The sequence below is a fragment of the Rattus rattus genome, chromosome 12 (genome assembly GCF_011064425.1).
Source record: "Rattus rattus isolate New Zealand chromosome 12, Rrattus_CSIRO_v1, whole genome shotgun sequence".
Taxonomy (NCBI): Eukaryota; Metazoa; Chordata; class Mammalia; order Rodentia; family Muridae; genus Rattus; species Rattus rattus.
This window is the reverse complement of record NC_046165.1, coordinates 51217761-51245075: the sequence shown is the minus strand read 5'-3', so window position 1 is coordinate 51245075 and position 27315 is coordinate 51217761. Positions and strand designations below refer to the sequence as shown.

Here is a 27315-nt window from a genome sequence, read left to right as displayed (position 1 = left end):
TTGCTACCAACTGGGTTTGTCCTATCACTGCTGCTGATTGCTTCCCTGCTAGTAGACCCAGCATTTCGAAGTGTCTGCTGTGGACTAGGGACTGCTGGTTCTCTAGGATCTCTGTGCTTCCCATTACCAGATTAGGACTACTGAGTCCACACCTTGTGGACTGAGTGACCACTGGTTGTCACCTGCCAGAGAGTGTCTGGGAAGCAGAAAGTGTTGTCCATGAGGATGTGCATTGCACCACGAGAACCTAATGAGTTTGCTGTTTCAAGCAAAGGCTAGGGTGTGTGTGTGGCCATGGAGTGTAGAGTATGGGATAATGGTAGAAGGAACATAAAGTTGAATCAGTATGAGTTTGTCAGTCTGAGACCAGTGAATGGAGATTCTAGGTTTAATGACCCTTGTACAGTTCAGGGAAGAAGAAAAAGGTACCAAGAGTTTATTTGATTTGTTAGTTAATTATTTGGGGAAAGATGGTCTATTGGGAATGGGCCTGGTATTCCTTGTGTTAGTGTTGATAAAGAGATTTTAAGGCTCAGGAAAACTGTAATACTAGAGTAGGTTCACTGTGTAAAACCTAATCCTTCTGAATGGGCAGGCCCAGAAGACATGCCCTTCGCTGATCCTGTAAGGCACAAACTGGGAAGAGGGTGCCAGCACATTTGAAGAGCTTCCTTGTTCCCTTGTCCTTGTGCCAGCCCTCAGGGCTGGAGACCAGCATGGTTGGATGAATTAAATTTGATGGGTTTAATTGGACCCCAGAGCAGTAGGGGCCAGGAGGTGGTGTCAAATGGCCAAAGGAAGATGAACCTGCTTATCACCATAATGGGTAGGTACCACAGGCAAAACAATGCCCATAAAGGCCTGTGTCTTAGTTTGGGTAGCTATTGCTGCAACAAAACACCATGACCAAAGAGCAACTTAGGGAGAAAGGGTTTCTTCAGTTTATCTTTCCAGATTATAGCTCACCACTGGAGGAAGTCAGGACAGGAACTCAAGAAGGGCTGGACTGTGGAGGCAGGAGCTGATACAGAGGCTATGGAGGAGCGCTGCTTACTGGCCTGCTTCCCCTGGCTTGCTCAGCCTGCTATCTTATAGAATCCAGGACCACCGGCCCAGGGATGGCACCACTCACAGTGGGCTAGGCCCTCCCCCCTTGATCACTAACTGAGAAAATGCCTTACAGCTGGAGCTCATGGGGACAGTTTCACAAGTGAGACTCTTACCATGACTCTTCACTTGTGTCAAATTGACACACACAACCCGCCAGTACAACCTAACCCATAAAGGGCAGTGTGAAGAAGGTGACTTTTAGATGGCACGCCTTTGGGACTGGCAAGTCGATAACTGTGTTTCCTGGGAGGAAATAGATATGTTTCAGTTTTTGTTTGATATGTTCATGCAAAAAACTCTAGAACAAAGGAAAGAAATGTTACATGGGGTTGTAGTAATGGGAACTCATGTCCCATCAGTCTGTTTTCATAGTTGAGGCAGTTTACAAACTCACACCCCTTGAATGAAGGGAAGGCTCGCTTTCCTTGAGGGAGGACTTGTTAGAAGAACTAAGAGATATGTTGTTATGTTAGCCAGAATGCATGAACACTATACTGAACAAAGGGACAGGCCATGTTAGCAGCTACCCTCCTTCCTCCAGCCCATGTCTGCTTAACTAGCCTGTTTCTGCAGCTGCCTTTAAGCCATAGCCATCATTTAATGTGCTGCTAACATCAGCTGTCCACAGCCCACGCTTGAGTGAGTGGGTTGACTATGAGGGTCTGCTTTTGCCCAGGCCGCTGGTTTGGGAGCAGTGCAGGGAAGGGCTATGCGCAGTTCTGCAGCTGTGAGTGGCTCTCAGCATCAGACCACAGCAGGTGCAGGTTACTCCTCCTCAGGCCAGGGTAACGCTACTCTGGATGAACAAGAGTCAAAGAATGGTTTTGTTTGCATGTTTCTTTAATTGCTTGTCTCGGTGCATAAGTCTGGTTCCTTTCAGTCAGTGCAGGCTACCTTGTCGTCGTTGAAGATGTTAGATGTGGGAAAGTGGCCGATCTTCTCCCTTTGTTCTGAGGAAGAGCTGCAGTTGATTCGCCAGGCTTGTGTCTTCGGCACGGCTGGCAATGAAGTTTTATACACTACGGTCAACGATGAGGTAATTTTGAAGAAAAAATTCAACCACCCATATTTTTAGTAACGGGTTTGTAAATTGAAGACATCAGGGGAACTAAGGAATAAAGCCTTTAAACAAATGTGGAAAGTTAATTTTTTACTTATTGTGTGCTGAGGCAGTTTGCTTTAGGAAGGTTGAGGTAATTTATAGAATTTTCAGAAATGTAGCTCCTTGAACTGTTTTTTTTCCCGCAGATTTTTGTTCTTGGCACAAACTGCAGTGGCTGTCTGGGGGTAGGTGACATTCAGAGCACTATTGAGCCTCGGAGACTGGATTCTTTAACTGGCAAAAAAATAGCCAGCCTCAGCTATGGGAGTGGCCCACATATCGTCCTTGCAACAACAGGTAACGGGAACTCCATGGACAGGTTTGAGGCACTGCTTATTTAGTAAGAAATAAGACCAGGCGGCCCTGAAATTGAGAGCAAACTTTCTGATTGAGCAAGAGTCGCCTGCTCTGCCCTGCGAGCTTGGCCATGCATTGGGCAACATGAAGTATGGCTGCACTGGAGTAGCAGGGTAAGGTTTAAAACACACGGGGTCTGAGCGCATGGAAGACGATGCACTCAGCCCTTCTGTGCTCTCAGTAAGTGTGAGTATTGTGTGAGATCTCTCCTGACTTCTGTGCTCTCAGTAAGTGTGAGTATTGTGTGAGATCTCTCCTGACTTCTGTGCTCTCAGTAAGTGTGAGTATTGTGTGAGATCTCTCCTGACTTCGGAGCTTAGGAAGCCTACACTTTGAACTTAGATTCCTGGGCTGTGAATTGAGAGACCAAATGTTGACTTTGCCATCCCTTTAAATCTTAGAAGTCCATGATTCTTTCAGTAAGTAGTGGCTGATAGAAGTTTGCCCTAGTCGTATAGAGAAAACAGTCTCTTGGCTACATCACTAGAAGTAAATTATGCCCTTGAAGTGTACGACGTCCCAGGAATTTGGGAGGGGATTCCAGTATAGAACAGATCATGCAGACCATTTCTTAATTAAAAAAAGAACTAAAGCCGGGGGCTGGAGGGATGGCTTAGCGGTGAAGGAAAGGTGAGGTCTGGTAAGGACAGGGACAAGTGAAGCAGAGGAGAGCTATAAGCTGTCCTGCTGTTGAGGCGCCTGCCTGCCTAGCCGATGCTTGGTGTGTCCTCTTGAGGTAGAGGATTACAGTCAAGGCCCTGTGTAACTGAAGTGTAATCGGTTTACTATAGCCTGGGACGGCAGAGGCTATACTCTTAGCACAGGATTTGCCTCTTCCTAAGGATTGAACAGGAGACTTTCTTACTTGGTGCGTTCCAGAGAAGAAAAAGGAGAAAATTAATTAAACCATCCCTAAATTTGCAGCTGTCTGGGAAGTTTCAGGTCTTGAGTTAGAAGTTTGGACTGAAAGTATATTAAGGGTGTGACAGATTCATGCAGGTCCTTTCTAGAACAAATTACCTCTACTGGAAGCCTGGAAGGATCACCAGAATCAGCTTTTCAGTGTCGGTAAGCCACACATGATCTAAGCCAAGCAGCTGTGTGGGGCACTAAGGCACTATGGATGTGACAAAAGACACATCCTTGTGGCCTCTCCTTGCTGTTTTAGAGTTGGCCAGTGCTTCACTCCATTAAGTGCCTGCTACTGTCAGCTGAGTGGAGAGGTTAGTTTTGCACTAAAGGAAGTCAGTGGAGGGAGCTGGGTATTTGCAGGTGGAAACTGCCTGTGTGGAAAGTGAGCACCAGGGAGTGAGCACTGCCACATCTTTGTTGGGAACAACACCAGAGCTCTGTCCAAACCAACAATTTCCTGTAGTCTTAACACGTGAGACCCGGGAGAAGCAGCAGACAAGTGATTATTATCATGAGCTCTTAGAATATCAGCAAGATGACAGAAAAGAAAACATCTGCAGAGGAAAAAGGATCCACATCATAGAAGATTTGGAAAATACCCAGTGAACAATTATTAGCAAGTGAACCTTGATTGGACAAGTTCCATAGCAGTTTATATACCACAAAAGAAGAAAATCAAACTAGATGATCAGATAAAGTCACTCATAATACAACCTGGGCAATGTGACAGAAAATACAGATTATGTGAAGCATTGTGTGAGATTCATTTATTCAAAGTGCAGAATCAAAAAGCTAAATTCTTACATGCAAGGTGCACTTATGTGGGGGCTTTTGGGGAAACGTGCTATGTTTTGGCTTGAGTAGTGTGTGGATTTATGATTTGTTATGCATAAAATGGCACATGTTTTACGATTTTTATAATTATATGAGTAATATGATAAATTTTAAAATCTGGTCATCTTACGTAAAGGAAGTGAAGAGTTAAGTAACAGCTTACGCTGTCTTATTTTAGCACTTTATTTATTCAGAAACCAATGTCTAGCTATATTTTAACTTTATGTATTTCAATTCCATCAAGTTGCTTTGATGTGGAAAGCAGTTTGTTCTTCCAAATAGAGTCTCTCAGGAGTGAATTTGGAGGGCGGGCAAGCAGCCTTTGCAGCTGAATGTTGGTTTCCAACTGTGGTCCTCAAGGCCTGTGCTGCGCTGCCCTATAGAGAACCCTTGCTGTGAAGTCTACTTACCGTCTTTTGCTTTCAGATGGAGAAGTCTTTACCTGGGGTCACAATGCATATAGCCAGCTGGGCAATGGGACAACGAACCATGGTCTAGTGCCCTGCCATATCTCTACCAATCTGTCAAACAAGCAAGTCATCGAGGTCGCCTGTGGGTCTTACCATTCTTTGGTTCTAACGGCTGATGGAGAGGTGAAGATAATCAGTATGACTCAGACTCTTTCTTTCTTTCATTCTTCTCTTTTCAATATAATCTATAAATTCCTTTGACTGCCCCCAAAGTGTGATTGGCAAGGAAATTGAATGTCGTTGTCTTCGTCTGCTTTGTACTGCTGTAATAAAACACCATGACCGAAAGCACCTCAGGGAGGAAGGGGTTTGTCTGGCTTTCAGGCTACAGTCCACCCTCCAGGGAAGTCAGGGCAGGAACTCAGGACAGAAGCCTGGAGGCAGGGGCTGAAGCAGAGGCCATGGAGGACGCTGCTTACTGTGCTTCCCATGGCCTGCTCGCATGCTTTCTTATCCCTCCCAGGACCACCAGCCCAAGGGTGGCATTGCCACCAGTGGATGGGCTATGCCATGTCAATCACTAATCAAGAAAGAACCATCTGAGGGAGGCATTTCCTCTTGAGTTTCCCTCTTCTCAGATAACTCACTTAGTCAGCATTCTCTGGAGAGATGGAACTTATAAAGTGAATCCTATCTTATCACCCATGTAGATCACACACACACTCACACAGTAGGCTTTATAGACTGTGTAGGTTATAGCAAGAACAACAATGGCTGCCACCAACAGAAGGCCCAAGCACCCAGTAGTTACTCAGTTCATGGGGTTGCATGTCTCAGCTGGGCTTCCGTATACCCTGGGATCTGAACGAAGGAAACTCTAATGCCAGTGAAGGAGTGGCCTTGGTAGTGAGGCAAGAGCAAGCAGGCCTAGAAGTAAGCTTTCTTCTTCCATCTCCTTTATACCGGCTGCCAGCACAGGCTGTGGTCCAGAGCAAAGGTAACTCTTCCTACCGCCAACCATCTGGGTAAAAGGTGGACCTGAGAAACTTCAAATGATTTAATCAAGGAAGAATCTCTCCCAGGTGTGTCTACCCATTTGTTTTAGTTAATTCCAGATTAGTCCAGTTGACAACCAAGACCCACCACACCCGGCTTATGCCAGGATGTCAAGTTATGCTGAGTTAAGCGGAGATGTCTAACTACCCACCTTCCTCAAGTTCAGCTTTATTCATGGTAGCAAGTTATTGTCATGGCGGTCTTATTATGATGCTTCCCTGTATGTAGTAAGGACTTCAATCACTATAAATCTTAAGAGGCCCCATTATTACTTTTATACTGCTGTAACAAATGTATTAATTGCAAAATACCAAGTCCCAAAATGTTGAAAAGTATGGGTGAGGTGAAGTAGGCATTTTTGTGCTACACGATGATTTACAAGCATTATAATACAGTCTTCCTGCACTGGAGACGAGTGGGGAAGCTCCCTGAGGGGCTGCTGGGAGGCCCTGAGTGCTGCTCAGTGTCCAGTGGGGACAGTTTGAGTCTTGTGCTTTGTTTAGCAGTCTTTTCTTTCACTTAGGTATTTGCCTGGGGTTATAACAACTCTGGGCAAGTAGGATCCGGATCAACAGCTAACCAGCCCATTCCTCGAAGAGTCACTGGATGTCTGCAGAATAAAGTAGTTATGAGCATAGCGTGTGGGCAGATGTGTTCAATGGCCGTTGTAGACACCGGAGAGGTAGCAAAGTTGTTCCATACTTTTATTAAAGTTTTCTTTGCCCCCCTGATGTCACATCATCATGGCATGCTCTCAGAGCAGAATGGAGCTGCTGAGTGCTGAGCTTCCTCTCTCCCCAGGTCTACGTCTGGGGCTACAACGGGAATGGGCAGCTGGGCCTCGGCAGCAGTGGCAACCAGCCGACCCCGTGCAGAGTGGCGGCCCTGCAAGGCATCCGTGTCCAGCGGGTACGTCTCCTGTGGTGCAGTGTGCAGTGTGCAGTGTGCTCGACCCCTGTTTCCTTATGCTCACGGGAGGTTCAGCTGCTTTGATGTTTCTGTTTAAGTAAAGGTTAAAGCCTTTCCCTGAACTAAGGTGCAGATCTTCGGAGAGATGCTGTTTCTGTGGTGCCTGTGTGAGCTGTCCTGGGAATGTAGGCTTCATACGCTTTCCTGAAGTGTCTTGGACAGCATATATAACAATAGTTTTAAAAATCTTTATGCCTTTTGGGCTGTAATTCTACTCTTAGAGAATTGTTCTAAGGAACTGAAGAAAAAGTCTCTTATAAAATTAGTTAAGTCACAGTAAAATTAATTAATATATAATTAATATGCATTAATAGCTACAATTTTAACAAAGGAGTTTTGGGGGAGAGAATAAACAAAACTGGGTAAGATGAATGTAAGAAAAACTAACTTACTAGTCTGAGGGCACACGAACAGTTAGCTAGATGGTGTTGCTCTCGAGGCGGTTAGCCTGTTAGCTCTCCTGTTAGCTCTGGCTGTTCCTACACTTGGGGTCCTCTGCCTTCTAAGTCCAGAGATTACAGAATGTGTCAGCACACCCAGATGTAAACCCTTGCAAAGGATTTTTAATAATAGGGAGAAAACAATGTAATGAAATGTTAGGTTAAAAAGATACAAGGTAGCTACATATGTATGCTACCACTTAAAAATGTCTAAGTGCATATTTCTGTATCTGAGTAAGGAGGAAAAAATAATGTTGAGCCCTAATCACGTTGAGTCCTGGTCTTGAAAGGTTTTCATTTTCCACAGTAAACATGTCTTCCTTCAACAACCAGAAGGAAGTATTAACATGTGTGTCTTACGTTGGGCTCATTGGCCCTGGCTTCCACCACAGTATGGCTGCTGGAGAGCTGAGTGCGGTGGGCGAGCCAGCTGAAGCACTGGGGCTGATACCTGCAGCGCTGGCCACTCAGCGGGGCCTGCACTAGTCCAAAGAGTATTGGTTAATGTACACAGCCTTTCTGGGTAGACTGCCCGCTCTTTAGTTCTTAATCTACATTGCAGCAGTGACGAAACATTTTCTCTTTCTTGCAGACCTGAGATTTGTTTTTTGTTTGTTTGTCGTTTTTTTGTCCTTTCAGGTTGCCTGTGGCTACGCACATACATTAGTATTAACAGATGAAGGTCAAATATATGCTTGGGGTGCAAATTCTTATGGCCAGTTGGGCACTGGCAATAAAAGTAACCAGTCCTATCCTACCCCTGTTGTTGTGGAAAAGGACAGGTAATGTGTACATTTCCAAACTACCTCGGTGGTCTTTAGTAATTAAACAGCACTTCAAATTCATAGTATAGAATTGTGGAAAATGACTCCTATCGTTAGGCTTGTCTCTAACTGGGTTGTTCATTCCCTTTTAAAAGTTGGTTTGTTGCCAGGCAGTGGTGGTGAGCTGCCTGGCAGTGGCTCATGTCTTTAATCCTAGCACTTGGGAGGATCCTAGCAGAGGTGAGTGGATCTCTGAGTTTGAGGCTGGTCTGGTCTACAGAGTGAGGCCCAGGCTGCACAGACCTGCTGTCAGCTCCCTGTATGTCATTTGTAGCTCCAGTGCTGCCCCGTGCAAACTATAATGACTGAACTGTCAGTAGCAATTCTGTGGGTGCCTGTCTCCCCTCATTTATTTTTATCTCTAAAGAGAAGCTGGCAGTGTTTGTGGTCTGCCTTCTATAGCTTTGAGAAGTGATGGTACTTTGTGGGGAGCTAATCTCCTAGCTACTTATAAACACTGCCAGTTGGAAGGCAGGGCGACTTCGTTGTTCGAACTTCCCAACTGTCGCATGCAGAGGAGCGAAGTGTTAGAAAATGAGGACTCAGTTTTATGCACTGAAGTAATGGTCCTACACTACTTCCCCTGTAATCCAGTGGTGCTGGGGCTCTAGAAGTTAATGTGATCCCCTGTTTATCCATGCAGTATTTTCATTTTGATTTAAGATGAGTATGGATAAAGGGAGGACTGGCACTTAGGCCCTTCTTTTACCTTTTCCCACTGGGATTCTTAATAAGTTGCTATTTTTATTTTCATGCTGCATACATGGTTAATTTTATATAACCTATCTAGATCTGTAAGAAAGAACTTTAAGCTGAGTTTGAAAATAAGACCTTTGACTCCTCAAATGGGGAACAGGAGAGAGTGGAGGCTGAAGCTGGCACAGAGACGCCTGAGGCTCTGTCAGTTGCTGAAGTGGTGAGGTATCCAAAGAGCTCAGTGAGGACAGAGGACTGACTTAAGGTTGTAACTATAGAAGTAAATGCCTCGGATGGCCAGCCAGCCAGGAGACACACTGAGCAGTGGTGCTAAAGGTCACATGGAGGCAGCAAGGACAGAAGGGTGACTCACCCACCCTTCCCCTGACTGCTTCCTCGCTCACCTTAGCATCTCATCCTTCACTGACTTGAATCACCCTGCTTTCTCTGATGAAGAATGAGATCACATCTTCCCGCTGGTCCACTCTGGAGCAGACTGTGGGCCTATAAAGTGGGGAAGAGAACAGGAAACAGAGAAGTAGGGAAGGGGAGTGATGGGGTGCCTGAGGGGTCACAGGCGCCCTGCCCAGCGCCCTTGACTGGAACCCTGGGGTTTTGCCTGTGCACTTGTGCACTTGCTGGTGTCCACAGTGCTGTTTGGCAGTGCAGGGCAGGTCTTCTGAATGGATCCTCCTGCTCTCCTTAGTTTCTAGCGTTGTGCTTCCGAGCTTGCACAGGGTCAGGTCTCAGTTGCAGGCATGTGGCAAGAAAGAAATTTATAATCTGCTAGGACTTGTTCCATCCCACCCTTCCCTTCCCGGTGGATAAGGCTCGTTCATGGGTCATGACTCTCTTCTTACTCTCCTGGGGCTCCTTCCAGGGAAACCTAATTAGGAAGTGATTGTGTTTCGGGTGGGGCAGGGCTGAGTCTACAGTTGTTAGTGCCTGTTCATACAGAAAGAAAAATAAAATCTATGTACATTGGATTCCCTGCTCAACCACAGGAAAAGCTTTTAAAGGGTTTGGCATATGTATTCTTACGTTTACCCCATAAAGTCATCTTATAGCCAGCAATGTAAAATTAGCCGAGCCTTGAACTTTTGATAATGCTGTGGCCTCTTGAGGTTTTTAGGAGCCCACTGGATGGTTACAAAACCATGACTAGGAATTGGATTCTTAGTCTTTTGTCTCATAGAATGCCAGTGATAGTTAAGATGTCTGAGTGCTTAACAAAAACAAAACAAACAAACAACAACAACAAAAACCTCTTTCATTAGCTGCTTAGTTATCTGTGTGTGTGTGAGTCCACTACAGTGCCTCTTCAGCCAGGCAGTACCAAGGTGCCTTAGCATTCAGGGCACTCATTCCAGGGCCATCTCCAACTCCTCCTCCTGTGTTCATCAGCTACCCAGAAGATGGGGCTTGGAGGGTAGGACCCTGCTCTGGGTCCTCCCAACTAGCCCCCAATTTTTCTGCTATGCACATCATCCTTAGAACACTGTCTTCTTACCTCCCCTCCTTGTGCAGAGCTCTCTCCCACTCACTTGTCACATTAGCTAAGGACTGAGCTCATGGGCCTTTGTTCTAAGAGACACTGTGGTTCCTAGCAAACCCCATGGCTTACTGGCCCCACACTGAGTTGTCTGTTCCAGTGAGAAGCTCCATCAGTGCCTTTCTCCTGTCTTACTATGCTTCCCTCCCTCTGCCTGTAGCTTGGCTATAGGTTTTTCTCTGCCTCATAGGCTCTGTGTTCCTCTGACAAATCCAGAGTCTGCCAGGCCCAGTAGCTCTCAGGCCTGCTGTCTTACCTCCCAGAACTGGTAGACTGCCACACTCTCTTTTGCTGCTTCTCTCCTGGTGGAAGCTGAGCTCCCACAGTCTGTCGCTTAGCAGCTGTTTGAATGATGCTAGTCACGGAAGAAGCTGCTCTTGTGCCCCAGTCTTCTGTATCACAGTGCCTCTGGGACAGTGGCTGCTTGGTAGCCTGTACCCTGTCTATACAGTGTGCATTTTTCCCTTCTCACATTGAGTTTTTTTCCCTTAAAAATACAACAAAACTGATAAGACTATAAATGATTTGGCTTGTACAAACTACTGTTGCCTCAGAGCTAGTGTTGCACCCAAACCAGGATGCTCTGATGACTGCCGCTGAGGCTCTTCTGTCTTCTGTGAGGTGGGACCCTGCCAATACATCGATGGGAGCAGTGAGCATGCTTTTTCTTCTAGTAGATGAATTTCTTTGGCTAACTTCTCCTGTTTTCCATATCTGTTGAAAAGCATATACTTAGTAGAAAGCCAGATTGTTTGGACCATTTTCCCATTGTACAGGGCCATTCTGCAGAGCACCAGATGTGGGAATCAGTTCCTTGATCCAACCACACAAATGTTAGAAGAGATTAGGCAAGGTCTATCAACCCAAGTGGATGACTCAAATGCAATCCCTAATCAGAGGCATTTCACTTAAAGCTGCACAGTGGTAAGTTAACTGCCAGGGGCCCTGGCTTTGTCCTGCACAAGCCCTGACCGATGAGACTAAAGCCCAAACGTAATCTCTTATGCTAAATTTCCAGGTATGGATCTGAAAATAAGTTACTTAACCAATCTAAGGGGTCAGGATTAGTATTGTAGCCACAAACAGTCCCATTGACATTGCGTGACACTGTAGTTCCCTGTTTTAATCCAGTCACTCATTTCCCTGTGGTTTGGCTGACCGACCGTCTGTTTCTGTTTGTTTCTTTCATTCCTTCTGTACCCTCCTTTAGCTCAGCACACAGGCACACTGTATCTTGTGGAGTGAGCTTGCCCAATTGTAGAAGTGAAAAGAAAGGGAAGGAAGTTATGATTTTGCCCTTTTATGGCAGCAGCAGTGTGGAGGCCCTGCTGTGCTGATTGCTGCATCAGACACTGCCCAGCACATGCAGGGATCCATTCAGTATATTGCATCCTTTTAGTGTGCAGAAGGCCCAGGAGCCACTCTGTATAAGACATCCTCCTGGCATGCAGAAGTCCCAGGGTTTATCTCTGGCATTAAAACAAAAACCATTGAGTTCCTTGTACAGAGCAGAAGCCAGGGTGACTTTTCAGCCCTCTCCTTTTAAAGTAACTGAAGGTTTGGTTTTGGTGACAGAGATGAGGCCAGGGTAGTTCTCCTGCTGGGCTAGTGCTTATGTATAGAACCCCATCCCACCTTGAGTTTTTATTCATTGACCTACGTTAGATGATCCATGTCATTACCTAATTAGTAATGCCTTTAAGGATAAAACATTGCATTTTTTAAACTCAAAATCAGATGGCATATATTTTTAAGGCCAATTGGTAATCAATAGATCCTCATGTTATGTTACTAAAATATGGCTCCAGCATTTGGTGACTGAAAGTGTAGGAAGTGGGATATCCAAGTCTTGCTTTGTTCTTTCTGTTCCTTGGACCTACCCACTTCTGTCAGCATAGTCTGGGTCACTGGCAAAGAGATGGCCAGCTCTTGTCCTCCTGTTAATCATCTCTGTGGTGTTTGCTTGTGAATTTAGAATCATAGAGATTGCAGCCTGTCACTCTGCCCACACATCTGCTGCCAAGAGCCAGGGCGGGCACGTGTACATGTGGGGCCAATGCCGGGGCCAGTCGGTGATCCTTCCACACCTCACCCACTTCTGTTGCACTGATGACGTGTTTGCCTGCTTTGCCACCCCTGCTGTCACCTGGCGCCTTCTCTCCGTGGGTAAGCTTGTCCTTGTCCACTTGGGACAGTTTTGAGAATGAGGACCATGACTGGTGTTTTTACCGTGTGACCTTAGGACTTCTTTGGGTACAGGATCTATGAACTTCTTTCTGGGGGCCCTTGGGGAAGGGAACTAAAACTACTGGGAACCAACACTAATACTAATTACAGGTAATTTGATTTGATTGCTTTTTAATTGAAAACTGTCTTTTATTTTTATCTAGAAGCAGTCTAGATATTTAGACATCTTAAATTTAATTCAGTTAGTGAAATAGTTGGAAACATTTTTGGTTTTGACAAATTTACAATGATTGTTCAAAGATGTGAATCCATGCCTAGAGGCGAAAGCCTGTGCAGCTTTCAGTTGTCTGGGGGAGTCAGTGTTTCCTGAATGCCCAGTGAGTGGGCGCCTCCTTTTTGCCTTCATGTTCAACTGTCTATGATTGAACCTAGAAGCTGTGTTGCTTTCTCTTAGAACCCGACGACCACCTCACTGTGGCTGAGTCTCTGAAGAGGGAATTTGACAACCCTGATACTGCAGACCTCAAGTTTCTAGTTGATGGGAAATATATTTATGCTCACAAAGTCCTTCTCAAAATTAGGTAAGAGTGGGCCATAGGCAACAGTGCCTAATGATCCCTGGGCCGCATATGGTGGGCAGAGAGCTGGCTCCCATTCATGTCCTCTACATGCATGCTGTTGTGGGTGTGTGTCACACTAAATAAATGTTTAAAATAATTAGTAAGAGCTCGTCTCTTTTGAGGAGTGAAATCAATTCATTTATCAATCACTTCAGGTATTCAAGGCACTTGCCAGGCACTTGAGTAATTAAGAGGCAGCTCTGTTGAGGCTGTTTGTGCCCTTAAAGCACAAAGTGTTAATGGGAGGGAAGGATATGAGACAAGATGTGGAAAGCAAGGTGGGCCACAAGTACTGGGTTTGTTCAGGGAATAAGCCATGGAAGCTCTGGCTGTAGCTGGTTGCTAAGTGTGTCCTTGTCCTTGGCCAAGTGCTCTGATTTACTTTACTGCCTGGAACCTGAATACAGCCATGCAGACAGCCCAGAATACAGCCTGCAGACAGACAGCCCAGAATACAGCCTGCAGACAGACAGCCCAGAATACAGCCATGCTGGGGAAAAGAAAGCTGGGTTAGGGCAAGGCTTTTCCAGACCAAGGAGACCTGGGTGATGCCAAGACAAAAATGTTTTAAATCACATTTATTTTTTTTAAAGATTTATTTATTTATTTCATGTATATGAGTAGACTGTAGCTGTCTTCAGACACACCAGAAGAGGGCATCAGATCTCATTACAGATGGTTGTGAGCCACCATGTGGTTGCTGGGAATTGAACTCAGGACCTCTGGAAGAGCAGTCAGTGCTCTTAACCGCTGAGCCATCTCTCCAGCCCTTAAATCACATTTATTACATTTACATTAATTTATTTTAAAATGTAAATAAAAACATGTATTTATCTGAGTAGTAAATGTTATTCACCTCACCTTTGCTCCATGTGCACAGTCTGTGAAGCCATCACCCTACCTTCAGATAGAAAACTCTGTTCTTCAGAGATCCCATGCCCCACACTGAGCAACCACTGATTGTTTTTCTGTCATCATACACACTAAGCACTTTCCAGAAGCTTATATATATGCAATTATATAGCAGCTCTTCTTTTCTGCCTGCCTTTTTTCTGCTAGCATAATGATCTGGGATTGTGTTGCCCCTGTGTAAAAGATATTGAAATCCTCTTTCAGTGACTCATAAACCCACTGTGGTATTTTGGTGTCAGGTTCCCATTCTGTAAGGTCACATGGTGTCACCTGGCTCACCACAGAGCATATACTTTCACAAAGGAAGTATGAGCTTAGTTTACCGTGACAGAGCACTATACACACTCGGCCTAAGTCATGGCAACCTACTTTATCATAGTGGCAGTGTGGTGTTTTCACCACGCCTACACTTGAATTGTGGTAGTCTGTGGCGGTCTTTGTCTTTCTGAGGCACGATACTTAACGTTTTCTGAGTCTGCCTGGTCCCAATCTTCCCCTTTGTCTGATTGGTTGCCTTGGGGTCTACCACAGTGACTCAGCCTAACCTGAGGACTTCTGTGAAGAACCTGTCTCCACATAAGTTCACATTGTCAGCTACTAGGGTTAGATCATCACATAGAAACTTCTAGGGACATAATTCAGACAGAATAAAGAAACCTAATTATTCAGTTATTAAAAACAATGCTGATCAGTAAAGACAGTGTGAGAAGGAAGTCTAGTTGCAGTCATGGGCTACCCACAGCAGCAACAGGCTGCATTTGCAGCCTTGCTGATTAAGCAATTGAAAGCAAGGAGCCAAGGCAGAGATGATGTTTTGGCTCTGAGGCCATAGGAAATGCCTGAGAGAATTAACTGACACAAAGGTTATTTGCTAACAGTGCTTGGTGAGGCTGAGCTCAGCTTCAAAACTTACCTTGGCGTGAGGTTCATTTGGAGGTTTTGTTTGGGGCCTCCTGAGAGGCAGCATATCATGGTGGGAAGTGGCCACTGGAACCACTATGCCACTGTCACAAGCCAGGGATCCAAAAGAAGCTTGGTCTCCACAAGTCCCTTTCCGTGCACTGCCCCAGTGATAGAGCTCACACTAAGTCCCCTTCTCCAGCCCCACCTCTTAGAGGTTCTGCCACCTCCTATTATTGCTACCCTGGGACCAAGCTTTGACGAACTAGCAAACAGGAAAGTATACAACTTCAAGAAAAAGTCCTCAGGTAGCCCTTTGACTCCAGTCCAGAACTACAGATAGGATCTTCCTTTCTTCTTTCAGGTGTGAACATTTTCGTTCTTCATTAGAAGACAGTGAAGACGATATTGTAGAAATGAGTGAATTTTCGTATCCTGTCTTCCGAGCTTTCCTGGAGTATCTGTACACAGATAACATCAGCCTATCTCCTGAGGAGGCAGTAGGTAATCAGTACGGACTTTACCAAGGAATTGGCAAGTGTTGAGTAAGTGGAAAGGCGGCTTCTTTGCGGGCCAGCAGACAGACACCGTGACATCTTCCGGTGATGGCGAACCTGAGCTTTTGTCTTTGTGGTCCTTGATTGGAACATACATTTGGCTTTTCTCAGACGCTGCTACTGAGCTACACCTTCAGGCCCAGAGCCCAAACTTCCCTTGTCAATACTGCATCTGAAGGCTAAGTGGATAGGTCCAGTAAGAGGTCACTAGAACACCAATCGCCACCAGAGCATCACAGGCAAACATGGAGGGAAGGGCAGATGGCAAATCTTTTCTGTGAAGGGGGAGCCTGAAAAGATTTCTTCATTATTGCCCCAGAGTAGATCAAGGTCATGCCTGCTACACATCGGTTGTAGGCATTTTAGGTGGCCTCAGTTAAACATTTCACAATGTGGGAGTGAGTGTGTGTGTGTGTGTGTGTGTGTGTGTGTGTGTGTGTGTGTGTGTGTGTGTGTGTGTGTGTGTTTTGAAGAAATCAACAAATAAGAATGTGAAGTTGAACACCAGGTCATGCACAGAGAAAATAGCCCAGCCAAGAGAATGTCACTAATTAAAGAGAAGAAAAACATTAACAAGTAACAAAGTGCTCAGGGTCAGAGCATGTCCCCACAGTAAACTCTGGGTGAGTGTTGAATAAGAGGAAACCAGGTCAGTCTTTGATTTTGGCAAAGTGAAGCCCATTTATGTGGGAGGATTCATGGTGGGGCAGCTTCAGCCTCAGGCAGTGGGAAGTGAAGGAGAGCTAAGAGACTGCTCTCTAACAGAGCTCTCCAGGAGTGCTGCTGAAGAGGGGAGCAGGAAGATGTGCCTGCCTGTGAGAGGGGATTCCTTTGTGTTATTTGGTGCTGGAACTGAAGGTAGGCCTTGGGCCTGCTAAGCTTGTACACTGCCACACTAACTACCTCCGACCACAGTCCCTCCTCGGCTTTCTTTTTAATTCTATGACAACATGTGTGCTGATGGGCGTGGCCTCAGAGAAGATCCTGCTAATTCAGGAGGGGGTAATTCAGAGAAACACAAACCTGTTTCCTTTCTAGGAAAAATTATTCAAGTCATTCTTGTGTTAGTTCCCAGCCTTCTTCAGCATCAGCTCAGTTGTCTTTTTAGGGTACTGTGATGCAGCATTACAGCTTAGGGCTCAGTGGGCCTGCTGGAAGCGTTCACAGGTGCTCAGAGCATACCCACAATAAGTTTTTCTTTCCATCAGGATTGCTAGATCTGGCTACATTTTACAGTGAGACTCGGCTGAAAAAGCTCTGTCAACAAACTATCAAGCAAGGGATCTGTGAGGAGAATGCTATTGCTCTGCTGTCTGCTGCTGTCAAGTACGATGCTCAGGTAAGAAAAGCGTCTTCCAGTGAGCCACTAAAAGTAACATCTAGGGAGATGAAAATGGAACATGCAAAAATAAACCAAAGTTCTAGAGCAATTATGTGACTCTAATGGCGTTAAAAACATGCCTCGGGAAGGTTAGAGGAAGACACTGTAAAAGGCTGGTGGACTACATTTCCAGTGATTAAAATCTTCATACACAAGTGTGAAATGACTCCCAGGTAAAGGAGCTTGCAGTCAAGCCTTACAGTGAGTTCAGGACCCACATATGGAAGGGGAGAACTGTCTCCCAGCTGTCTTCTGGTCCCCACGCATGTGTTGTGACATGCACCACGTACAAGCACACACATATAAATCAATTCACAAGCAAGTGACACATTGAGAAAATGTTCTCATAACATACAATAAAGCAAGTTCTTCACAGTAAAAAAAAATGAAAAGAAAACATGGGCAGTTTCACTGGAAAAAATGAACCACAGAACAAGTGGAAAATATAATAAATATACATGAAAGAACTGGGAGATGGCTCTCATCAAAGTGCATACACTTGCCTGGGAGATTAGACATGGTTTGTATTTCCTTCTCTTTGTTTTCTTCCTGAACTTTCTACAGTGGCTGTGTATTGTTAAGATAGAGAAAGGAAAGAAATTTGTTTTAGAGCTAAATCTGTAGGAAACAGGCCATAACTTCTTAGAGTCATTTCCTCTTGGTATTAGGATATCCTCTCCATTGATTTAAAAAGAAAATAGAGAGGAGACTGGTAGAGACAGATGCCCCTTTCCTCTTTGTAAACAGTGACATGCTTATGCAGGGAATTCCAAGTCTGCGGAAGGAAACAATGCATGGAGCAGACTTTAGGACTGTCCTGTTTCATAGGGTTTGGCTGCCCCCAACACCCAGGTCAGAGCTCAATCCTCCTTCCTCTACTTTCTATTAAAAACTTTCTTTGTGTAGCTCTACGCATTGAATTTTAGAGCTTTGTACTAGCCAGGCAAGAGCTGACCTCTGAGCTACATCACTAGCTCTCTTCTATGCTTATTTTGAGGCAGATCTCACTGCTAGTCCAAGTTTAACTTTGAACACTTTGTAGCCCAGACAGGTTTCCAAGTTGCCATCCTCTTGCCCTCTGGCTCCTAAGTGTCTTGAAGAATAGGCCTGAGCCACAGGGCCTAACTTGTATATATTTTTAAATACCTGAGACTTCATTTTTCATTCAATATTTAAACAAAAAACAAAAAAAAAGCATGCAACTGTATCCACATGGAGTAGGTTGGTGGTAGGGAATGTCCAATGAGGAGGCTGTGTCCACCAGGAAGTGTAAGGGTAGCTTCACCCAAGCTATAGGAATGGTGAAAAGTGGTTGGACTGTAACTAGTTAAAAGGCAGAGACATTATCGTTGATGTCTGGGAGGTGGGATATGGAAGGACAGTTTAAGGTTCATGTCAAGAATGTTAGGCTGGATAACTGAAAAGATCTTACTCTGTGATGAAGCATGGCAAGGAGCACCGAGTTAGACAGGGTGACTAGGAATCTGACCTCAGGGATCTGTGAAACCTCCAGAGAAGACATTCGGTGTGCCAGTCTGCAGTGTAGAGAGAAGTGTCCTGAGCTGTAAACCATGTTATGAGACAGACAGAGGTGAAGATTCCAGTAAGGGGACACTAGCAAAGGACTCTACATTTACCACTGTAAAGCCATTCCATATGAGTACCTTTTTTTCTTTTATTTTAATGTTGAGTGAAAAGTGAAATTTCTAATATTTAGAAATACACAATTCAGGACAGGTGTTTCAGGAGGTGATAAAAATCCTTAAGTACACTGAAGCCCTAGAGAGTAAAGCTGCAGGCTCTGATGTATGAAAGCTACATTGTTGTAGTGTAGCCTTGCGGGAAGGCCTGAGAGAATGCAAGAGGAACTGGCAACTGGGGAGCCAGAAACAGCTCTTCAAGGTAACTCTACTTAAAACTGAAGGGCCACTTGAGATAAATCAGTGCATGTTTGTATAAAAAGGAGAACAGCTTGGAGAAACAAGCCGATAGGGACAGGTGCTAGAGCAGATCCTCAAGTAAGTGGGGCAGTGTGACCTATGGTAGAGCGAGGAGGTAGGCCTTCTACCAATCATGGACCATTCACTAGGATACCCAGGAGCCAGGGGAAGTGAGGGAAGGGCTTAATAGAGCCTCTTCTGAGTAAAGCACAAAGTCCCATTCATTGGCTTAGACTGAGTAAGAGGAAGTATTGGATGAAGTATGAGTCATATTCTAGAAGAAGAACAGGGAACTGTGATGTCTGTATTTGCCTGACAGAACTAAGAGCTCTTATTAAAATATGGCTGTGTAAAACAATAGCATTTAAGTAGAAATTTAAGCATTTGAAAAATAATAAAGAGCTTTTCTTATACAGTCAGAATTCTCTGATAGGTCAGTTCTACCCTATATCAAATTGATTTAATCCCAGGAACTCTTTCTGAATCCCATTTTTAGAATAATTATGGGAAATTCCCAGTCCAAAAACCAAAGGAAGATAGACCTAAGTGGTAGTTTCTTAGGGATAGTTTGGTTTCCCAGTAATTAGCAATTCTGGCTCTGTCCAGCTCTCTCAGACACTGAGGAGCTCAGCTACCAGCCTCCACAGCATCAGAGCGGCTGTGGGTAGGCATTCCTCCATTGCTCTGTAGAACTCAGCCAAAGAGATGACACTCTGACCAGTATGCTTCCCTGTACTGTGGGCTATTGAGTGGCTCTCGGGGATTTTGGCATCTCTCCAGACAGCACATTCTTCTTGTGTAGGGATGCAACTATTCCATTTTGTCTTCAAAGCTCATGTGGAACAGAGCTGTCCTGCTACCACTGAGACTCCAGCAGTCTGCCTGTCTGTGGTGGGATGACATGATCACATTTTCCTTGTGTAGCTGGTTTTCTTCCTCACAAGGGAAATGTTCTATGGGTTTGTTGCATGTTAGCATGGCTGTTTCTTTTCCTACACCCATCTTCAGCATTTGCTAAAGCTTACATGTATAGAGAAAAGACTGTAACAGGCAATGGACATGGACATATATAATTTCTTGGGAACTGTTGGGAGCTTTGTATTTTATAAAATAGCTTCAAAAACACAGAGACAGAACTTTAAACTTTGAATATGAACAGGTGGTACCCTTGTGCTGAGTCAGATAATACATGGGTGTAGAACACTTCCTGAAGCCTAGTCTACTGGAGGATTTAAGCTCATCCCTCAGCACTAATTTTTCTATAAACACATGTATTTATATTGATACATATGTAAGCCTATGAAAGTTATTTTGGCTCTAGAGACTGAACCCAGAGCCTCCCCTGTACTAAGCACAGAGTCCACTGCTTAGTTACTCCCAGTTAAGATTATCAAAGATGTATGATGAACTCCACAAATCCCATTCATTGTCCTGCAGAGGAAAATGAGGATGCTAATGATCCAGGCTTCCTGGAACTGACAACTGTCTTGATCTCTCCCCTTCATCTACAAACTCTTCACAGGCAGAAGCATTTAAAAACACAGGGGAGCACAATGCTTTGAACAAGTATGGAAAAGGAAGGAAAGAATGGCTGGCAAAGGATGACGGATACCTATGTTTAGTTCCTCCTTTGGAAGAAAAGGCTAGGCGTTCGCTCTGGCTGTGCTGGATCACTTTATGTTGTTCATGCTTTCAGAGACATGGGCTAACTGCAGTTAACAGTTGCTGTAGCTGTGTCGTACTGCTAACACTCCCTCCTACTTACTGGCCATCTGATCCTTTTTCTGAGAGAAATTCTCTTGCCTTGGTGGGTTGCACTGGGAATACAAATTCATCAAGCTGTTGTTGTTGTTGTTCCTAGGACTTAGAAGAGTTCTGCTTCAGGTTTTGCATCAACCATCTGACCGTAGTCACACAAACGTCAGGCTTTGCAGAAATGGACCACGATCTTCTGAAGAACTTTATCAGCAAAGCCAGCAGAGTTGGAGCCTTTAAGAACTGATCCCAAACATGGAAAAGAATGCTTAAGCCTTCCATTTCACCCCCGCCCGCAAAGATGAATAAAGAATAATTACAAAAAAAAGCCACTGACGAACAACTGCTCTGTACTTTAACGGTGTCGATGAGAACTACATCTGACCAGGCTCTTGTCTTCTGTCAAAAGGCTGCAGTCAGTTCTCTCTACCTACCTAACCTAGGCACTGAGTGTTACAACTGGGACCGACTCACCACATACCAAGTGAAAGTGTACCATCAGCCCTCTGCTAGGGAGTTTCCCTCTCCCGCAGGTGTCAACCGCAAATCGCTTTTTGGGTGGGTGGTTGGGGACTGTGTTCGCCTCTCTTCTCTGACCAGGGATCTGTCTGGTATGAGCTTGTACAGGTCTTATATATGCTGTCAGTCTCTGATTTCATACATGTGTGTCCTGTTCTTTCAGGGCAGGCCCCATGCTTAAGAGTAACTGGCTAACAGATTCCATAGCTCTGTGGTTTTTATGTGCTATTTTGTTTTGTTGTCATTTTGGTTGGCTGGTTTTGTTTTGTTTTGTTTTGTTTTTGGAAAATTGGGAGGTTCTGGAAGAGGTTGAGGTGGAGAAAGAATATAATTAAGATACATGAAAAATAAAAAGGTATCACCTAAGAAATGAAAATTATAGTTACCATTTCTTCCTTTGAGTCACAGATGGTGAACATTTTGGAAGCATTGATAGTTTGCTAATCTGGAGAAATGGTCCAATATTCAACTGGTCGATACATAGGATACAAGGAATGCTGACATGCCCACAATTTTTGCCTCTAACATAGTGCCTTATATTTAAAAGGCACTCAGTTAATCCATCTTAAGGATACACTGAGAACAGCTAGAAGGGTAGGGAAGGAAGAAACAAAATTAGAAGTCTGTAATTGTAAACAAAATTAGAAGTCTGATAGTCACATTCTTTTAGTTTATACTTCTGAGAAATAGTAGCTAATTTAGAGTGTTATAAGCATTCATAAAATGCCTTAGCAACTACGTTGTCAAAGGCCCAAGGGCTACTTTTAATTTTCTACTTTCCACCTTAACTTCTCACAGTGGCATTGTTGACAATGAAACATTAACTTTGAATGTTACTTCTGGAATCCTATGCCCTATGTATTTGCATAAAGCCCTTTGTTTTTCCTTATATTTGTGGAGGGTCTCCCTCTATAAGATTGATTATATGTTTTTCTTGTAGCTAGCTTTTATGTCACTATAAAATAAGTTTCTTAACCAGGCAGTAGTAAGTACTATATGGAAAGGAACTAATACACTTCATGGGTAGCATTGTGATGGAGAAAGTGTGAGATTTTAGACCAAAACCAGCCACTGTGTAGCAAAAGAGAAACTAACTGAAGAAGATGTAGCATTGGATTCCTCTAAGTGTCTCACAATATGATATTATGTAAAGAAATCTTTTTAGAAATAGAATCGTATTCTTATGTATAATTATTTGATAATAAAGAACTTGATAGAATAAACTGCCTTCTTAAATTGTTGAATAACAAAAATCGAAGTATCAAACTTTTGTCTCACAGGTCGATAAAAATCCCGTTTATGGTCTGTACTTGTTTAAAGCAGATATTCAGGGGCTGGAGAGATGGCTCAGTGGTTAAGAGCACTGACTGCTCTTCCAGAGGTCCTGAGTTCAATTCCCAGCAACCACATGGTGGCTCACAACCATCTGGAATGAAATCTGGTGCCCTCCTCTGGTGTGTCTGAAGTTAACTACAGTGTACTTATATATAATACATAAATCTTTTTTTTAAAAAAAAGCAGATATTCAGATGTCTTATAGCAAAGTTGACCCTAAGATATAAATGGTTCCTATTTTTTTTTAAAGCCATTCATTTTGTTGCCTTGGTGTTTATTGGTAAAATTACTGTATTAGATCAATACAAAGATACTGAATAAAATTCTTGCAAACCAAATCCAAGAATACATCAAAAGGATCATCCATCATGACCAAGTAAGCTTCATCTCAGAGATACAGGGATGGTTCAATATATGGAAATCCACTGACATAATCTACCACATAAACAAATTCAAAGAAAAAACCCACAAGATGATTTCATTAGATGCTGAGAAAGCATTTGACAAAATTCAACACCCCTTCATGTTAAATCTTAGGAAAATCAGGAATTTAAGGCCCATACCTAAACATAGTAAAAGCAATGCAGCAAACCAGTAGCCAGCATCAAACTAAATGGCAAGAAACTTGAAGCAATCCCACTAAAATCAGGGAGTAAACAAGGCTGCCCACTCTCTTATATGTATTCAACACAGTACTTGAAGTTCTAGCTAGAACAACTAGACAACAAAAAGAGGTCATAGGGATACAAATTGGAAAGGAAGAAGTCAAAATATACTATTTGCAGATGATATGATAGTATACTTAAGTGATCCCAAAAGTTCCACCAGAGAACTACTAAGCCTGATAAACAACTTCAGCAAAGTGGCTGGATATAAAATTAACTCAAAGAAATCAGTAGCCTTCCTCTACTCAAAGGATAAACAGGCTGAGAAAGAAATTAGGGAAATGACACCCTTCACAATAGTCACAAATAACATAAAATACCTCAGTGTGACTAACCAAGCAAGTGAAAGATTTATATGACAAGAACTTCAAGTCTCTGAAGAAAGAAAATGAAGATCTCAGAAGATGGAAAGATCTCCCATTGCTCATGGATTGACAGGATTAATATAGTAAAAATGGCCATCTTGCTGAAAGCAATCTACAGATTCAATGCAATCCCCATCAAAATTCCAACTCAATTCTCAAATTCATTTGGAATAACAAAATACCCAGGATAACTAAAACTATTCTCAACAATAAAAGAACTTTTGGGGAAATCACCATCCCTGACCTCAAGCTATACTACAGAGCAATAGTGATAAAAACTATATGATATTGGTACAGAGATAGACAAGTAAATCAAAGGAATAGAATTAAAGACCCAGAAATGAACCCACACACCTATGGTCACTTGATCTTTGACAAAGCAGTTAAAACCATCTAGTGGAAGAAAGACAACATTTTCAACAAATGGTGCAAGTTCAACAAACAGGCAGTCAGCATGTAGAAGAATGCAAATCGATCCATTCTTATCGCCCTGTTCAAAGCTCAAGTCCAAGTAGATCAAGGACCTCCACATAAAACTAGATACACTCAAACAAATAGAAGAAAAAGTGGGGAAAAGTCTTTAACACATGGGCACTGGAAAAAATTTCCTGAACAGAACTCCAATGGTTTATGCTCTAAGATCAACGATTGAAAAATGGGACCTTATAAAATTGCAAAGCTCAGGAAAAGACTTTTACCAATCCTACATCTGATAGAGGGCTAATATTCAAAATAGACAAAGAACTCAAGAAGTCAAACTCAAAAGAACCAAATAATCCTATTAAAAAATGGGGTACAGAGCTAAACAGAATTCTCAACTGAGAAAACTTGAATGGCCAAGAAGCACCTAAAGAAATGTTCAAAATCCTTCGTCATCAGGGAAATACAACTCTGATACATCAAATACAATCAAAAGGCCTCTGAGATTCCACCTCACACCAGTTAGAATGGCTAAGAGAAAAAACTCAGGTGACAGTAGATACTGGCGAGGATCTGAGGAGAAAGAGGAACACTCCTCCATTGCTGGTGGGATTCCAAGCTGGTACAGCCACTCTGGAAATCAGTCTGGAGGTTCCTCAGAGAAGTGAACATAGTACTACCTGTGGGCCCAGCTATACCACTCCTGGGTATATACCCAAAAGATGCTCTAACATGTCTAAAACATGGTCCATTATGTTCATAGTAGCCATATTTATAATAGTCAGACACTGGAAACAACCCAGATGTCCCTCAACAGAGGAATGGATACAGAAAATGTGGTACATCTACACTCAGCAATCAAAAACAATGACTTCATGAAATTCTTAGGCAAATGGATGGATCTAGAAAATATCATCCTGAATGAGGTAACCCAATCACAAAAGAACACACATGGTCTATACTCACTGTTAAGTGGATATTAGACAAAGAGCTTCAAATACCCAGGATATAACTCACAGACCACATGAGGCTCAAGAGGAAGAAAGAAAAAAATTAGATGTTTTAGTCCTATATAGAAGGGGGAAACAAAATAATCAAGGGAAGTAGAGGGTGCCAGGGACTTTGGGGGAAGAAAGGAAGGGGAGGGGGGAAGAGAGGAGCAGAATCAGGCATGGGAGGAGATAGAGGAGAAGTGCAGAGGTCAGGAAATTGAACAGAGGTGTGTAGCACTGTGGAATGGGGAAGTGGGGTAGCATCCAGGAAGTCTCAGATGCCAGCGAAGCCAGAGCCTCCCAGGGCCTCACATGGATGACACTAGCTGAAATATCCCATAGGAGATATATCCACAGAGGAGGGAGAACCTATGGAGCCCATACCCAGAGGTTAGGCATGGTCCCCTGGGTTGAAGGATGGGGCAACCCACACATTTCTAAAATTTTAACCCAAAATTGTTCCTGTCTAAAGGAAATACAGGACAAAGTATAGAGCAGAGACTGAAAGAAAGACCATTCAGAGACTGTCCCACCTGAGGATACATCCCGCATGCAGACGCCAAACCCAGACACTATTACAAAGTGCTTGCTGACAGGAGCCTGATATAGCTGCTTCCTGAGAGGCTCTGCCAGATCCTGACCAATAGAGATGCGGATGTTCCAAGTCAACCATTGGACTGATCACAGGGACCCTAATGGAGGAGCTCGGGGAAGGATTGAAGGAGCTGAAGGGACCTTATCTGGCATCAACAGGAGGGGAGATTCTTAGTCTGTGAAGGCTTGATGCCCCAATGTAGAAGAATGCTAGGGCAGTGAGGTGGGAGTGGGTGGGTGGGTGGGTGAGCACCCTCATAGAAGCAGGGTAAGGGGATAGGAGGTTTACAGAGGGTTAACAGGGAAAGGAGATAGCATTTGAAATGTAAATAAATAAAATATCTAATAAAAAAATGAAAACAGGAATTATAAGCTTCATTTTGCCAGATACATTTGTAAGCTTTTCAATAGTGACACAAATATGAATATTTCATAATTACGTATTTTCTTTTATCACCATTTTATTATAGAGCTCTTAATAGAATTACCAGACTCTATTTGCTTGTAAAGTGGGTTACAAATAGCAGCAATTACTTGCTGATAAAGACCTCTAAGAGGCTTTTCATAATTCAGCACCATGATAATCTGAGGGGCTCTGGGCGCCTGGGACTCCCCACAGAGTTCTCCCCTGGCTAGGTGTGTGGGTTCAGGAGAAGGGGAGAGAACTCAGGCAGGGACGGGGAACAGCTTTTGCTGCCTCCGCTGCAGGTTCTGCCACTGCTGCTTCAGTTGCTCAGTCAGGGCTGAGCCAACAGGAGACTGATTAGTGGGCAAGGAGTGCAGGGGTGGTTCTGGCAGTGATTTCAGGAGAGCAGATCTCTTCCCCAAGCAGCGGTGTTACAGCTCTTATGACAGAAGCTCTCAGATGGAATAATTCCTGCACCCCTTTAATCCTGAACACGATTCTTAAATACAGTTTTTGGATGGTTCTGTGTGTGACAGCAGGTACTTCCTATTGGTTTGGCCTGAGAGCTTGGGGAGGCCTCATCAACGTATTTGGGGATGTGGTCCTGCTTCTACAACAGATCTGTCTTGAGCCTCTGCGACCTGTGGTCACATCCTCACCTGTGGAGGAGGGGCTTGGGGCATTGCCCTATGTGACTAGTCTTTCTCAAATCTCTCTACAGGAGTCTGTGGGGGCTGCAGCTAGTGAGACCTTGATCTTCTAGGAGACTGAGAATGCATCTGCCGCCCCTTTTAGGGTCTCTGGGGATTTGACCTTTCTCGATCAGAATTGGTACCTTTCACAGCCTGCCACCCCACAATCATCTACAAAGCAATAAATACAAAAACGTTTGTTTTAAAAAAAAAAGTATGTCTTCCCACACCAAGATTTGGATTAAAGGTATATATTTCCACCTCAAGACCCAAATTAAAGGCCTGTGTCCTTCAGTCTTAAGATCCAGGTCCTCCTACCTTAAAGGTCTGGACTAGAATTCACCTACTTCAAACCAAACAGAAAAACTTGCACTCCATTTCTGGACTGTAGTTCACTCCAGATAGTCAAGTCAACAACTCAATATACTCATCACAGTTACCATTGCTGTGCTACCTTGACCAAAACCAACTTGGGAAGAAAAGGTTTATTTCAGCTTAACTCTCAGGACAGAATCTGAAGTAGAGGCTATGGAGGAGTGCTGCCTGCTCTTTGTTTCCATGGCTTTCAGAGCTTGCTTTCTTATACAGCTCACTACCTGCCCTTGGGTGGTACCACATACATGATTAAGAAAATGTCTGACAGATTAACCTATAGGCCAATCTAGGTATTTTCTGTTTCAAGTCCCTCTTCTGAAGTAACTCAAACTTGTGTCAGGTTGATATAAAAACCATTATAGTTAATTGTTTTAAAGCCATAAAATTTTTACAGTTCTAACTTTCCCTAAAAACTGAGACGGCATACTTTCCTCTATC

General features: G+C 43.8%; 1 protein-coding gene across 1 annotated transcript; it reads left to right on the top strand.

Annotated features, from left to right (window-relative positions):
- Positions 1–1766: 1766 nt before the first annotated feature.
- Positions 1767–22256, top strand: Rcbtb2 (RCC1 and BTB domain containing protein 2). Its single transcript, XM_032917564.1, has 11 exons — positions 1767–2146; positions 2359–2509; positions 4742–4908; positions 6305–6463; positions 6583–6690; positions 7830–7972; positions 12238–12428; positions 12904–13030; positions 15246–15385; positions 16647–16777; positions 20621–22256. Exons 1-11 carry the CDS (start codon positions 2021–2023, stop codon positions 20759–20761), a joined length of 1584 nt encoding a protein of 527 aa, XP_032773455.1. The 5' UTR covers positions 1767–2020; the 3' UTR covers positions 20762–22256.
- Positions 22257–27315: the final 5059 nt, after the last annotated feature.